This window comes from Solea senegalensis, linkage group LG2 (genome assembly GCF_019176455.1).
Source record: "Solea senegalensis isolate Sse05_10M linkage group LG2, IFAPA_SoseM_1, whole genome shotgun sequence".
Lineage (NCBI taxonomy): Eukaryota > Metazoa > Chordata > Actinopteri > Pleuronectiformes > Soleidae > Solea > Solea senegalensis.
In genome coordinates, this window is record NC_058022.1 from 5,156,969 (window position 1) to 5,171,529 (window position 14,561).

Genomic DNA, 14,561 nt, shown 5'->3' on the forward strand with positions numbered 1-14,561 from the left:
GACATTTTTGTCCTTAATGACTTAAGAGGGTAGTAAATTAAACTGAAGCCTGAGGGTTAATTTATCCGAGTCTTGGATTTTCTGTGTGATTTTGGTTTCTGTCGATGGACGTTACATTATTTTGCTGTCAAAGGATTTTACTATTTCTATCACTAAAGATTTTCATAAATATTTCCTCACTGAAGTCGTCTTCGACAAGTGCCGCTTGTCACTGTCACGTTAACTGAGCTCAGAGCCACCAACCTATTTCTGCTCATGTAGTTGTTGTGAGTGGAGCAATGACTCATTCTACCATTTTCATCCTCCACATGAGGGTCATGGACATAGGGTCAAAGGTGGTATACACCCTGGATGTGTCACCAGTCCATCACAGGGCCACATTGAGACAAACAACCATCCACTCTCACACATATGATCAATTTAGAGTTTCCAATTTTGTCTGCATGTTTTTGGCCTGTGGGAAGAAACTGGAGAACCTGGAGAAAACCCATGCACACACGGGGTCATCTTGCTGCTAAGGCAAGAGCGCTAACTACTACACCAAGCAAGCACTTTATTTTGTAAGGGTTTGCTTTTACTTAAAAACAATTAATGTCCCCTCCTTTTTACACAATGCAGTAAAGTACTTGAGTTTAACTTGAGTACATTTTTAGACCAATTCTTTTACTTGTACTTCAATAAAATTGTATCAAAAATAGTGGTACATTTACTTGAGTAGACTATTCCAGTACTCTCTTTGGTCGAATATACTTCGGCATCACTGTCAGAACGCACACTTTCTGGTCGCATGCGCGTGCATGTGTGCGCACACGTGCCCGCGCACCGGCGGATAAGACGTCGCATAAGGAGTCACTAGGCTGAGACAGATGTTTGTGGTGGCAGCCTGCTGCTGATGCTGCTGCTGCTGCTGCTGATGCTGCCGCTGCTGCTGCTGCTGCGTCCCTGCGCCTCGGAGCCGGCGAACAGCCGCCTCTCATGTTTCTGCTCAGAGTTGCACTAAGCGCACGATGCGGCTCCTCACCGTCTCAACTTTGCTCTTGCTCTTCTCCAGCTCAGGTAACACTGCCTCTGTTTTCTCTTCATGTGTGAATGAGCGCGGGGAGCAGGTTGAAAGGAAGGTGTTCGTGGTTTGGGTTCATGGAAAATAGCGCGCACAGTCTGGAGACACCTCTTTTCTTCTCCTTCTGTTCTTTCTTCCTGATCCTGGCTCATCATTGTGATGATGATGATGATGATGGAAAACTTTTATTGGGACATGCACAATTTAAAGTAGCAAATGCTTCTCTTGAGTTTAGTCTGCAAAGATCTTTCACGGCGCTGCGCTCCACTGATCCAGGTAAGTTTGGATAGAGACTGCTGTGCTGGTCACATATGGAGAACAACATCACTGCACTTTAAACTGTGCCACGACTTTGAAGTCTTATTTCCTCTTTCTGTCAAAGCTGCAACGAGGCTGGTTTTTATTTGAGATATTCAGATTTGTTTTTAACAATTGGACTATTTCATAAATACTAATAAGCTTTGCAATTAAATCCTTTCATCTCTATATTATTATTATTAGGTCACGCTTGCTAGTAATACAATATGTAAGTAATTGTTTTTAACCATTAAGTAATAGCTTGGTAGCAATTACAATTCACAATACAGTTTAATGAGAAGGTATTTACATCTATAGTGATCCTCATTACCAAGAATATCACTAAGAAAACAACAATATTATTACCATTGTTATTACCAAGCTGGGAAATCACTTGGTGTGAATATTACTGCTTAATAAAAAAATACCACTGTTTCTATACTAGAGTTACTGATTATATATTATATATCAGCAAGTATCGAAGGTAAAATGCACCACTTATGGAAACCCACCCTTCCTGAGGATTATTGTTACTATATTATTTATTATATTGCTGTTTTTACATGATATAAATGTGTATTGTGATGCAGAGGCTGCAGGTGAAAGTCACTGTTATGTTATTTGGAATCGTATTTTATTATGTTGCTTATTCTGATCTTTTACAAGGTGAAAGTACTGGAATTTAGCATTATTTTATACTATACAGAGTACAGTAATCACTTATAGTACAGTACTTCAAAGTGATATTTTTATTGTCAGTAATTCTTGATATGTTAAGAAAGTAAGAGTTTCTCTGGACACTGTTTTCACTGCTCATCATTTACATGCTGGTAGAATTTGTCTGAACTAAATTATGTGTGAGCGTTCATGACCCCACCATTTCTGTTGGTTCATGTGAAAACAGATCAGCAGCTCTGGCTGCAGAACAATCTCAGATTTATCATCAAAATCCGGGTGAAATATCAACGATGAGAGCGAGACATGATGAAGGGCTGCCTGCATCGACATGTTGGTTAGATAAATGTATGTTTACCAGCGGCTCGAACACATCTGTGACATCACAGTGTCACTTTCACTTTATTTATGATCGCAAAGGAAATATATGGAGCAGGCTATGTATGTGAATAATGAGCTGACGGTGGAAGCACTTTAACCTGTGAAAAAAACAAATGTGACAGTTTGTGTTTGTCTCTGTGTGTGTGAATATGTATGTTTTAACATCTGTGAGGACCAGTAGTCCTCATGAAGACTAAAACCTGGTCCTAATGTGGCAGAACCTCATTTTTGAGGAGCTGGAGAGGTTTGGGGATAAGATTTAGATGGTGGTTGAGGTTACGGGTTAACTTGTTAGGGTTAAAGTTAGGGATGACACTGTGTTCAGGCTGTCAATGCTGTGTGTGTGTGTCTGTGTGTGTGTGTGTGTGTGTGTAGGGCTGGCTCTGCAGATCCAGTGTTACCAGTGTGAGGAGATGACACACGACTGCTCCAGCCCCGAGTTCATCGTCAACTGCACCGTGAACGTGCAGGACATGTGTCAGAAGGAAGTCCTGGTGAAGGAAGACGGTGAGTCTCACATAGAGATCAGCACATTTTCACCTTGTTACTGTTTTCTTTTACCTATCTATCTATCTATCTATCTATCTATCTATCTATCTATCTATCTATCTATCTATCTACCTACCTACCTACCTAGCTATCTCTATCTATCTATGAACAATCTTACATAGAGCTCGTAAGATTACATAGACACAGCTTAAGGAACAATCTTGACTTCAAAATGCGATGTTTTGCATATATTTGTGATTGGGGTGAGACTATGGAGCAGATTTGAAGTGGGAAACACAGCAATGTTCGAGTTTGAAACTGTTTAAAAGGAAATAAAAAGAGTTCATTCTAAGGAAATAATGTTTTAAAGTTACCAGGTGTTGTAGGGGCTTTTCCTTATTTGCTACACACTTGAAGAAAACAAACATTTACACACATCTACTTGTCAAATAGACTTCATTTAACATAATTTGTGGAGAATGGGTGGGAGCCAATAAGTAACTGCAACTTTATTTATTCCTGCCATTTCCTTTGTTTATCTTATACATTTGTGTTTGCATATTCAACTTTTCATTTCATTTCCAGAGGAGCTGAAACTAGCGACTGAGACCATTTTCCTTAGGAAAAAAAAAATTCACTAATGTCATTGTATCAAGTGAGACCTACACTCAGTTCTGTGGAGTCGCCCCCTGGTGGCTATACAGTATATTATGTATAAACTGGAACGATACATCAAATTCTTATACACAGTCTGTGGTTAAAGACCCTGCATAGTTGTATACATAAGTTATGACTTTTCTACTCTTTGATGAAATGGGATCAACGTAGTGAAGTTAGAGAAGAGAAACTAAAGAGTCGATCACAGCATGCTCGTATTGATCCACTTCCAACACCAGTGTTGGCATCGATACGATCAGTGTTTGGATCAATCCGCTCCTCATCTTTTTTATCCCTCCTCTGCTTTTCTGTCAGTAAAATCTCAGAGCAGAGCAGATTTTTGAGAAACCTTGTGAGAAGACAATGGATCAGGTTATAGAACCATGATTTCAACCTTGAATCGTGGGACTCGAAGTGTTGTCTTTTAGTCACTGGCATGAAATCAGTATGGCTTAAATCCGAGGTGGCGCGAGTGACGTCTGTGCGTGTTTTCAGGCAACATTATCGTTATTCATGAGCAGGTTTGGTGTGTTTGTCTTGCTCGCAGTTATATTTACTGAATCAATGGAACCGCTGTCAACAGAAAGATGTTTTGAAGCGACATCAAGAGACTTGTTTATGCTGCTGGCATGTTTGAAGCATCCTTTAATACAAAGAACAACACAAAGAACAAGAGCTCTCCAGCACACTCAGCCAGCAGCCAGGATTTAGCTGTGAGCTGGAACCAAACTGATCCGAGGTCAGCGGAGACAAAGGCAGCAGCTCTTCACCCTCTGTAACTATCACTGGAGGCACTGAAAGATAAGCCCTAAGTCAGTGCAGAGCCGGACCAAGGCATAAACCAACTCAGTCACTGCTTAGTCTGTGGAGGAAAACTTCTAGATAACCTTAGATTTATTTAGATATCTAAATAGTGTTGAGCTTAAAGGTGGGTTTTGAATCTGGGACTCTTGGGGTTTAGATCAGTTAAAAACTACTTAGAAATCCTGAAAACATGTTCCGTGCAGCCGTGCTATGACAACCCCGCCCACACTGAGGAGGTACTATGAACTGATGAACAACAACGTGACTGATACCAAAACTGAGCCGAGTCGAGCCGAGCTGAGTCGTGTTAGAACTGTATAGCGGAAAAACATGCAAATTAATACTCGGACACGTTTGTGATTTTACTGCCCTCTAAGGTTAATAAAACAAACACAAGTTTGGTGTAAATAACCAAACTATAATTAATGCAACTGATAGCGTTCCGTTTGTATTAATAAAAGTCAAGCACCTGCTACTCCGAGGTGGTGGGAGCAGGGCCCCAAAATCTAATTCAGCTTAGGGCCCCATAAAAGTTTAGTCTGGCCCTGGGTCAGTAACAATTGCATGGAAATAAACCAGGAATGAACCAGTCTGATACTCACTGTTGTTATTGGTCTGATGCTTCTTTTTAAAATCACTGACTCAGATGTTGGAAAATAGAAAAGTTGATCCGATCTGTAAACCCCTGAATATCTCGTTAAAGCCCCACTGCGTAACTTTTAATGATTATTGTCGCCGCGATACTCAGAAACAGCAGAGGCTAAAGTGTGGAGCGGAACGGTTTAATCAGCTCAAACTGATGACTGTGAAATCATTTGTTTTGTATTTAAAAAGTTTGAAAAGTACAGTTTTAAAGCACACGTGGACATGTGGTCGAGAGAGAGAGACGTGCACCGCGCCGCCGTCGTGTGACCGGAATATAACATGTTTGGGCTAAAAAAGAGGAAGAAAGTGGAACAAAAGGGTGTAATTTCCGTGCTCACAGCTGAAGGATTACAGCCTCAGTGTTGGCGCTCTTATCAACCTTATCAGTGGAGGAGCTCTGATAAACCCACTGTGTCGCCGCAGCACAGAAAAGATAACCACTGATGTTTAATGGAGGGGGGAAAAAACAGTTGAATGTGTTGTGGATATAGGGGAATGCAGAGGTGCAGTTCAAATGTTTAAATAAATAAAATATTTAAAGTAAATGAAAAAATGGACGACTGTGTCCTTGATGCAGCTACAGTAGGTTACGGAATTATTGTAAATTTACGCAGTCATTTTTACAGTGTATTACCGTGGTTAAGGAGTATATTTTGGTTTAAAAAACTATATTTAACAGTTTAAATTGCATCATAAAAATCACTCTCTACCGGAGTTTCCTGTCATAGCCACACTTATACTCATTTTGCAATAAAATGCAACAATATTGTGGATTATTTTACTCAGTGATCACGGTTAAAGGTACAGTGTGTAGGATTTTGCAGCATCTACTGGTGAATTTGTATGTTGCAGCTCATCATTCCCACCCAAACATGTAAGAGAAACTACGGTAGCCTTTAGTCATCGTTAAAAACTCAAAAGTTGTTCACTTTGTTCTTTAAAAACATGCTGATCCAAAATGGCGGCTTCTGATGTACCGTAAATACAGTATAAAGGGTTGATTCTGTGAGAAAGGAAACGAGAGATGCAGTTATACTTGCAGGTCACGTCTAACATCACTTTCACTGCCCTCGGCTTCACTTTCCGACAATTCTGCTCTTTTATAACCTTCACTGGAAACTCACAAACCGGAGCTGCGCAGGAAAAGATAGACTCTGATAGCAGTCATAATCAACCAGGGTTTTATCACGATCACTAATTGCGATCAGTCCGGCCTTTAACCCTAACCTACACTTGAAAAATACCGATGCCCTAAAAACATCGCCATATTCAGGGGTTGACCAAAACGACCCATAGTTAAGTTTCAGTTGGAGGAACTTGTTGCGTGTTCTCCTGAGTGTGCGTGTCGAAACGTCCCTGCCTGACACTGAAGCTGAAATTGCTCCTGACAGCTGTGCTGGCGGCATGTAAATAAATGTGCACATACAGCAGATGCACTGTGAGAATGTGCATATGAATGGGAGAGTTGCAAAGCGTAATATAGGGAATAGTGTGAAGTGTTTTGAGTGGTTGTCAAGTCTACAGTAGAAATGGTGCAATAGAAATACAGATAATTTGCCATATTTGTAAACTGCAGATTTGGAATATTGTTCCAAAGCTTTAATTATGTTCAGACTTTTTGAAAGTTGGCTGTGGTTTTCTGGATTTATTGCTGTGTTTGTGGGACACCACAGCTCACACTGTCTGTCTGTCTTTCTGTCTGTCTGTCCGTCTTACATCTCGTTTTCCTCATTTTCACATCCAACAAAAATTGGTGGCCATTTTCTATTGCCTTTCCCCGCTGCCGCTGCTGCTGCTGCTCATGAGCAAAAGTAATAAGCTCTTGTCTTTTTCGAAATTTGCTCCCCAATCTAAAGGGCAGGCGTAGCACACTATAGTGTCGGCACATCTTTAATAAGACAATTTCTGCCTGAATGCCTCTGTACATCCCAGCCTTTATCTCCCAGTCTTGTCATTATAGCCGCTCTGCACAAAAATAGGCATTTGAATGATTTATCAAGTATGAAATGCAGTGGATGCGTTCAGATTGACTGCCGCCACCGTGCAATTTGCCTCAGAGATAGGAACGAAAATGACCGAGGCGCCTCAATTCTCCTTAAGTACACGTGCCACATGATTGCTTGGATGAGCCAGTGACTTGGGTATGTATCGTAGGATACGCGGAAGCACTGAAGTACGTCCCCTATATGGAGTTGTTTCCGGTTCACCTATCCAAAGAAATTCTGAATCTGCATTCACTCCGACTCACAACTGCAGATAAGAAAGATGTTGTCTTGTGGGATATTGACAGACGATTCTACTGTCAGAGAAAACCCTTCACATTATAATGCACACGTTAATGTGCACTATTGTATCAGTGAGGTCAGTTCGATCATACAGAGAATTCTCACACTTCTCATGCCTAAATAAATCCATCTCATATAACATTAAGTCGTATTTAAGGTTATGAGCCCTCATGGTACAGTACCAGTCCAGAGACTGTATAAAGTGAGGTTTAGCAGCACCACGGTGAGCAGGTGACGACTGACTTGTTTATTCAGAGCGTTGTCGTGGCTGAGAAAAGAGGTGAGAATTAGTGTGTTCTGTTTCCGGCACCGAGAGCATCAAAGAGAGCTGTTGTGTTTCTGTGAGGAACTAAATGAGAGACTATAATTTAGCTTTAGTCTTTGTGTTGTGTGTCAAGTACGGATCGTACCGTTAAGAGTGAGTCACAGCAGATCGCTTTGTAGAACTCTTCAAAAAAACTCTTCTATTTTGTTGTCTATCAACAGTCAGTGCACACATTTAATCACCAGTGGACCAAAGTGGACTCTCGCATCCCTGGTTTTATTTATTTTTTGCTTTTGTGACACACAGCACTCGTGTTTTGCTCTTAAATATAAAGTCTCACATCTCTTTCACATTCCTGGTGTTAGGAAACAGAATTGACTGAGTGCAGTTTATGGGCCATAAATAAATATAATATTGAACTATAAACTCTTTTTTAACAATACACATGGATCCATTTTATGGAAATATTGATTTTCCCAAGTGTAATGAGGACAATTTGTGCAGTTTTAAAGGCAATTGACATGTAATGTGGCTCCATCTACATTACACGTCAGTCGCCTTTAAAAGGGGATTTAAAGGAATGTTTATTTGTAGCGATAATGACAAGGCATATTCTAAATCAGAAAGCACTGCACACATTATATTATTCATTACTTTGAGTTACTGTATAGAAGAAAAATGTACAAAAGCAATTTTACACTACATATATATATGTACAGCAAGAGGGTGTTTAAGGCTTAATAATAACTTACATTTGCTTGATTAGCTGCCACTGCTGCAGTTAGCATTTCAATAAATTATGTTTGTCAAGTTAAAAACAAAGAATTTCCAGAGATAGGAATAATAATACATGGAATCCTAAATATAAATATAATGTATGGTAAATACAGAATCGGCAAAACAAAAAGACTCCTTGCTAACGTCCTGGCATTAAAAATAAATGTTGAATGTCACACAGACAAATTCTGCCACATTAGTCTCTTGTCACTGCAGTGTGCATACATTTGCCCAGTTTGTCTTCACCCTGAAGACGAATCATTCCCACAGTCTCCGCAGAGGCAGTGCACTAAGTGGAGCGGTGGTGACGAGACAAATAAGTGTGATGATTCCCCACTGATTGCCCTGAAAGTCGAGTGATGTGTGGATGTTGCACCGCGGCACGTCAGCGTCGGTGGCGCTGATGAAAGCTGGCAAACAGCATCTCACCGGGTGAAGCAGACTTTTTCTTTTTGTTGGAAACCATGACACATTAAGAGTGAGAAGAATTATGCCGGGATCAGACGACACAAATTCAGTGCGGTTTTCAAGCCATTTGGTCGTGACTGACACTTTTCTATAGTGTCGGACCTGATTTTTTCTATTTTCCTGCCTTGTCTGACATCTCCTACGACGTGCTCCTGGACGTTGACCAATAGGATAACAGAGTGCTGTGATGTGGCATAACATACAGTACAGACCAGTGGTGGTTGCTGGTCTTTGAAACAGGAGAAGCTCATTTCAGGCCCAGTTATTTATGCATAAATTCTGCTAAAACTGAAATGCTAGAATAGTGGTTTTTTATATACAGTGTCTATGTACAAATTAAAATGGTCTCGCCAAGCAAATAACACACAACCACCAGCTGACCACACAGGACTGAAGCAGAAAAGGCTCCGCTGTCGTGTATGTTGCTGCAACGCTGTCAATCAAAAACTAGTTCCACCTTTAAGACAGTTCCTCCAATCATCATGCAACCATCATGCATCCTCGCCCGCCCACTGTTCCATCAACTCCCAGGGAAGCTGAGCTTCTGTGGAAGTGACGTTTTGGCCACTTTTGTTCACTCACCGTCGAGCTCTCCGCAGTGAAATAGAGAACAGTTGAAGCTCAAGTGAGACTCAAGTGGTTTTGATGGGGAGGCGGCTACGGGAATGTGGAAATCACGTAAGACGATCGGTCCTCCGCGACAGCTGATTCTGAACAAACATGTGACACGTTTAGTAATGAAATTTAAATACCCTTGCTGTCTTACAGCAATCACCACTCAGGACCAGGACCGAGGAACTCTGATGTAGTCTGATGAGCATTAGGGGACCTGACCAGATTTTCATCTTCCTTTTCACTGTTTTGATTTTCACTGCATGATCCAGCACCGTGGCCTTTTTCTATTTTAACGGTTTCTGCCGTGAAATAAGATGTCTGTGGTTCACAGAGTGTTGGTGAGCACAGTTAACTTCATGGTGCTTTAACGCAAAAATGGCTAAAAAACAACTGGGACTCTGCACACCAGCTTAGTCTTGCCTCTTTCTCTCTTTCTATGCATTTCTATACAAATAATCAAAACATGGTGAGGCGTTGTATATTGGTATGTGTGTATATATATATACACACATTTTGTGAACTATCTGTGTGTTTTTGTTGTAGTTATTTAGAAAAAAAGGCAATTTTTGGATCTGTGGAGCTGGATTAGTAATTTGGAGGTATTCAAAAGGCAGCATAGAACTTGTTAACTTTTATGTCTTGATGAAATTCCCTCCGTTTTTTTTTTTTTATCACCAAAATACCTGCTATCTGTTTTATTGTCCCCACTGAACATTTATCTGGGTGACAACTTTATGTCAGCTCATATAACAACTCCAATCTAATTTCCCTGCCTAGTCAAGTTTGATTTAGACATATAATAAACCCCGCCCCAACTCTCCTCTGCCTGTGATGAATTACTTTTTATTTCTGTTTTTGACAAGAATGAATTTCCCTCCCTCGATGATTCATGCCACTTCAATAAAAGACAACATAAAACATCTAAAACAAAGATAAAGTAAGGGGGAAAAGTATATCCATAGTGCAAACAACAATAAATTCAGAGAAAAATTGACCCACGCTGTCATATGTGATAATATAGCCCTTCTTTATGCTGCTAAAATGTTGCTGACAATTAATTGTCAAATAACTGAGCTTTACATATTATGCAACTACTGTGCATTATAGGCCCAATTATACTGATATACTTAAGCCATTTATTTGCATTTAACATAGAAATAAAAATCTATATATGACAACATAAACAAGCAATAACCAAAGTACAAATACTCAAAATCAATAAGGCACAGATGGCCCAAGACATCAGTGAAGAAACACTGTTACATATATTACGATATCTAAATAGTGTTTAACTTCAATAATTGGGTTTTATTATGCAGTTGGAAACTCTCTGTTCACGTTTTAAAAACCACAGCAAATGCAATGTCTGCTGTTTTTATTTTGTTCTGTTTCCTAATTCAGGGTCAGTATCGCCGCACACTTACTGCAGTGCTTCACTTTGAATATGAAAGTGCAAATTAATGTAATACGAGGCCACTTCTGTGCGTTTACTGTCCTGTGAGGTTTTTAAAAAACAACAACAAGAGTGACACTCAGCAAATAACACAACTATAATGAATACAGTTTATAGTGTTACATTTGTATTCACTGGCAAATACAAATATGGTTATTTTTGTGTCGCTCACAGGTAGAGGAGACACAAAGTGACGACATCACTGAAAGAACACCAGTCGAACTGAGGACGGAGTTGTTTTAATGAAAAGCTTTAAAGTTAACAATGCATTAAAAGTAATGAGTGGATTTTTACGGTTATCATATAAAAAGAAAGACATCACACCTGTGTTGCGCTCACTGCACTCTTTGTTTTAGGATTGATTTTAAAAATGTACTATTGGTTGTGAAAGTCCTCAAATTATGAAAGGAACAGCCTATTCAAATTAAATCTGACCCACTATAGAACATTTCAAAGACCCATCTCTTCTTCTTGGTCTTCACTTCAGGAGGAAAATATTCTATCTAAAAAGATTTTTACATTGTATTCATTTTATTATTTTACAATTTGTATTATTTAAATTTGATCATATTAACCTGGTGGTTTTCATTCATGCTTTAGAACTAAGTTTGAATTGTCCATGTTGATGGGAAAGATGCTTTTACTTCTACTGATAAAATTAGCAATAGAAGTAGATGAATATTCATTCATTTGATGGATTTTCATCACAGTCATCAATATGTGCAATACTGAAAATGCAGAAATCACGAAACTCTTGGAATACCTGCATGCACCCATCCCAGCTGCTGCTGTTTCCTTCACCACGCAGCTCCAATTGAGTTTCCTGGATGCAGTTAGGACAAGAAACGCGATATTAACAAACCAAAGTACTATAGAGACACATATATCTGTGTTATTTTTACATACCTTATTGTACAGTATTTCTGCATCTGGGTGCAGCCCATGGCCAAGTGGAAAGGGAACTTGGCTTGTGACTGGAGGGTTGCCAGTGTGTGGACCGTTCTCTGTAGCGGAGAAGCTGGAACCAAAGACAACAAACATAAAAGTGTTGTCTCATTTCAGGGATACACTACCGCAAATCCTGCGCCTCATCCGGAGCTTGTCTCATCGCGTCCTCTGGCTACCAACAGTTCTGCACCGGCAAGCTCAACTCGGTGTGCATCACCTGCTGCAACACGCCGCTGTGCAACGGCCCGCGGCAGAAGAAGCGGCCGCCGCCCTCAGCTGCCATGACACTGACCACGCCGCTTCTCCCCGTGTTCTCCCTCCACGCCCTCCTCTTCGTGCTGTCACACACCCTGTGCTGACAGTGAAGACGACGTGTCCCGCCGAAGACGTGAATCAGAACTGCGTGAGCTGTGGCGTACATACTTTCAAAAAATGCACTGTATATTCTAAACGGCGTGCAGATGCTTTGTACAGTGTTTGTGCTCTTACTTCTCCTGCTTTGTGTTGCTGCACGCTCTCAAAGTACAAACCTACACACACGCAGACACACAACACTGGGAAACTTCCTCTTCACGTGTCATGTGATCACAAGTGGAGCTGGGTCACGTTTGGCTTATTTTCAATTTGCTGAAAACATCTGAGGCCCTGAAGAGGCTGATGAATTAAAAAGCCTCTGATATTTCATGGCTGTTGAATCGTATTACAGTAAAAGCTGTGAAGGCCTTCATCATCGGGATAAACATACAAAAAGCCCTTTTAAACCCAGTGGTCATGTGATCAGAAATGCAGTCACATGATCTCTGCAGACAGATTCAATAGCCATGAAATATTGAAGGTTTTTTTCTCTTTAGCTGAGGTTAAAGAATGTTTACCATACCATGTACAGTCAGTAGCACTCCCAGCTTGTTGTTTTTTGAATTTCAATGTATGCTTATGGTGAAAGCTTGTTTCGTTGTTACCATGGTAACCACACACTAACCTCCGGCCAGCTCTTCACAGTGATGCTCATTCTGTGCCTAAACCATGCGTACAAACATTTTAATGCACAACCGTGGGACTTATCGATTGTTCTTACCTAACTTTTAATGAAAATTCAACACTGCATGTTCTTCCCGTGTGTGCGTGGGTTTCCTCCTGGTTCTCCGGGTTCCTCCCACAGTCCAAAAACATGCATTGGACACCCTATGTCAGCGGGGATTGGCACCAGCCACTCTGTGACCCTCATGTGGAGGATAAAACGGTAGACGATAAAAGAATGAAGTGACAAAATGTATTAAATAACCATGGAATTGCTTCCCTTTCATCCTTTCATCATTTATTGTCATAATTAAACTGTAATCACTATAAGTTGAAGGAGGTTTTAAATGTACTCTTATTTCCGAGGAGTGCAGGAGATGGATGGTGTCAGTGTGTCGGCTGAAACAATCTGGAGACTATGTTTTGGTTTAAATCTGACAAGAAGACAGTTACAAATCATGTCCAACAGGTGAGTAAGACTTACATTTGTCATTTCTGTCGCTCTGATCGGAGTATGAATCAGGGTTTAAGGTGAGGAGGCAGGACAGTGCCATAGATCACACAGACCCGAGCTGTTTATCAGACATCAGGCGGCTCATCCACGTGCTTTTTAGTTATTAATACTGCAAATGTCAAACAGGAAGACATACTGTCGGTGGAATAAGTTAAGTCCAGATTCATCGCTCATCCTCTGAACCCTTAGGGAAATGATCTCCAGACGACATCACTCCATGATTTATTCTATACGAACACATATTTATGAACTGAATGAGACATAATGACATGTATAACAATGATATTGTTTAATGATACTGGGTAAAAGGGGTGTTGGATAAAGAAACATGTATATACCATGCATGTGCTGTGCATAAAGCATGCTGAAATATACTGTTTTACACTATTCTCCACATATACAACTGAAATGACCCGTATACACTGAGACGGAGCGACGGTAATGAAGTAAGTGATTGAGTGAAGACACATGGAGAGGGTGGCCGAGTGTGACTGACTGACTGACTCCAAGGAACGGCAACAATTAATTGACTATTAATCAAGCTCTACATTAATCTTTAACTATGTTTTTGGTAATTGTTTTGAGTGGGTTGATTTAATTAAATAATAAACAAAAACAAACAAGTTATGTGATTTAATTTCTTATTTACGGGAGAGGATTAGGGCCACATGTAAAGAAATTAAAAGAGCATGAATTATGAGATTAAAGTCAGAATTATGAGATTAAAGTCAGAATTATGAGATTAAAGTCTGAGAAAAAAAATCTGAATTATGAGATTAAAATCTGAGAAAAAAGCCGTAAATCTGAGATTAAAATCTGAGAAAAAAATATGAATTATGAGATTAATGTGTGAATTGTGAGATTCAAGTCTGAGAAAAAAGATGGAATTCTGAAATAAAAGTCAGAATTCTCAGATTAAAGTCTGAGCAAAAAGTCAGAATTCTGACTTTAATCTCAGAATTCATGCCATTTTTTCTTTTTTTTCTTTGACATCTGGCTCTAATACTCTTCCGTACTTAAATGTGAATATATAATCTGGTTTGTTTTCCCTCCTCTGTGACAGTAAACTAAATATCTTTGCACCATTTTCAGGCGTGGGAAGCACTGACCAACATTTTGACATTTTCTGCATTTGTGGACAAAACTGAATAAATCAACAAGTGATTATGACACATTTTGGAGCATGGGTCTCAAACCCAAGCAGCCAGTAG

At 40.0% G+C, this 14,561-nt stretch overlaps 1 protein-coding gene across 2 annotated transcripts; it reads left to right on the plus strand.

Moving 5' to 3' along the window:
• The first annotated feature begins 849 nt into the window (after positions 1 to 849).
• LOC122785425 (ly6/PLAUR domain-containing protein 1-like) lies at positions 850 to 13,977 on the plus strand. 2 transcript variants are annotated; one of them, XM_044051212.1, is made up of 3 exons: positions 850 to 1,056; positions 2,789 to 2,920; positions 11,934 to 13,977. In XM_044051212.1, the coding sequence occupies exons 1-3, from the start codon at positions 1,008 to 1,010 to the stop codon at positions 12,176 to 12,178; spliced, it is 426 nt and encodes a 141-aa protein (XP_043907147.1). In that variant the 5' UTR covers positions 850 to 1,007; the 3' UTR covers positions 12,179 to 13,977. The 2 variants fall into 2 exon arrangements, with proteins under 2 accessions (XP_043907147.1, XP_043907155.1); XM_044051220.1 differs by lacking the exon at positions 850 to 1,056 and adding an exon at positions 1,254 to 1,336.
• Positions 13,978 to 14,561: the final 584 nt, after the last annotated feature.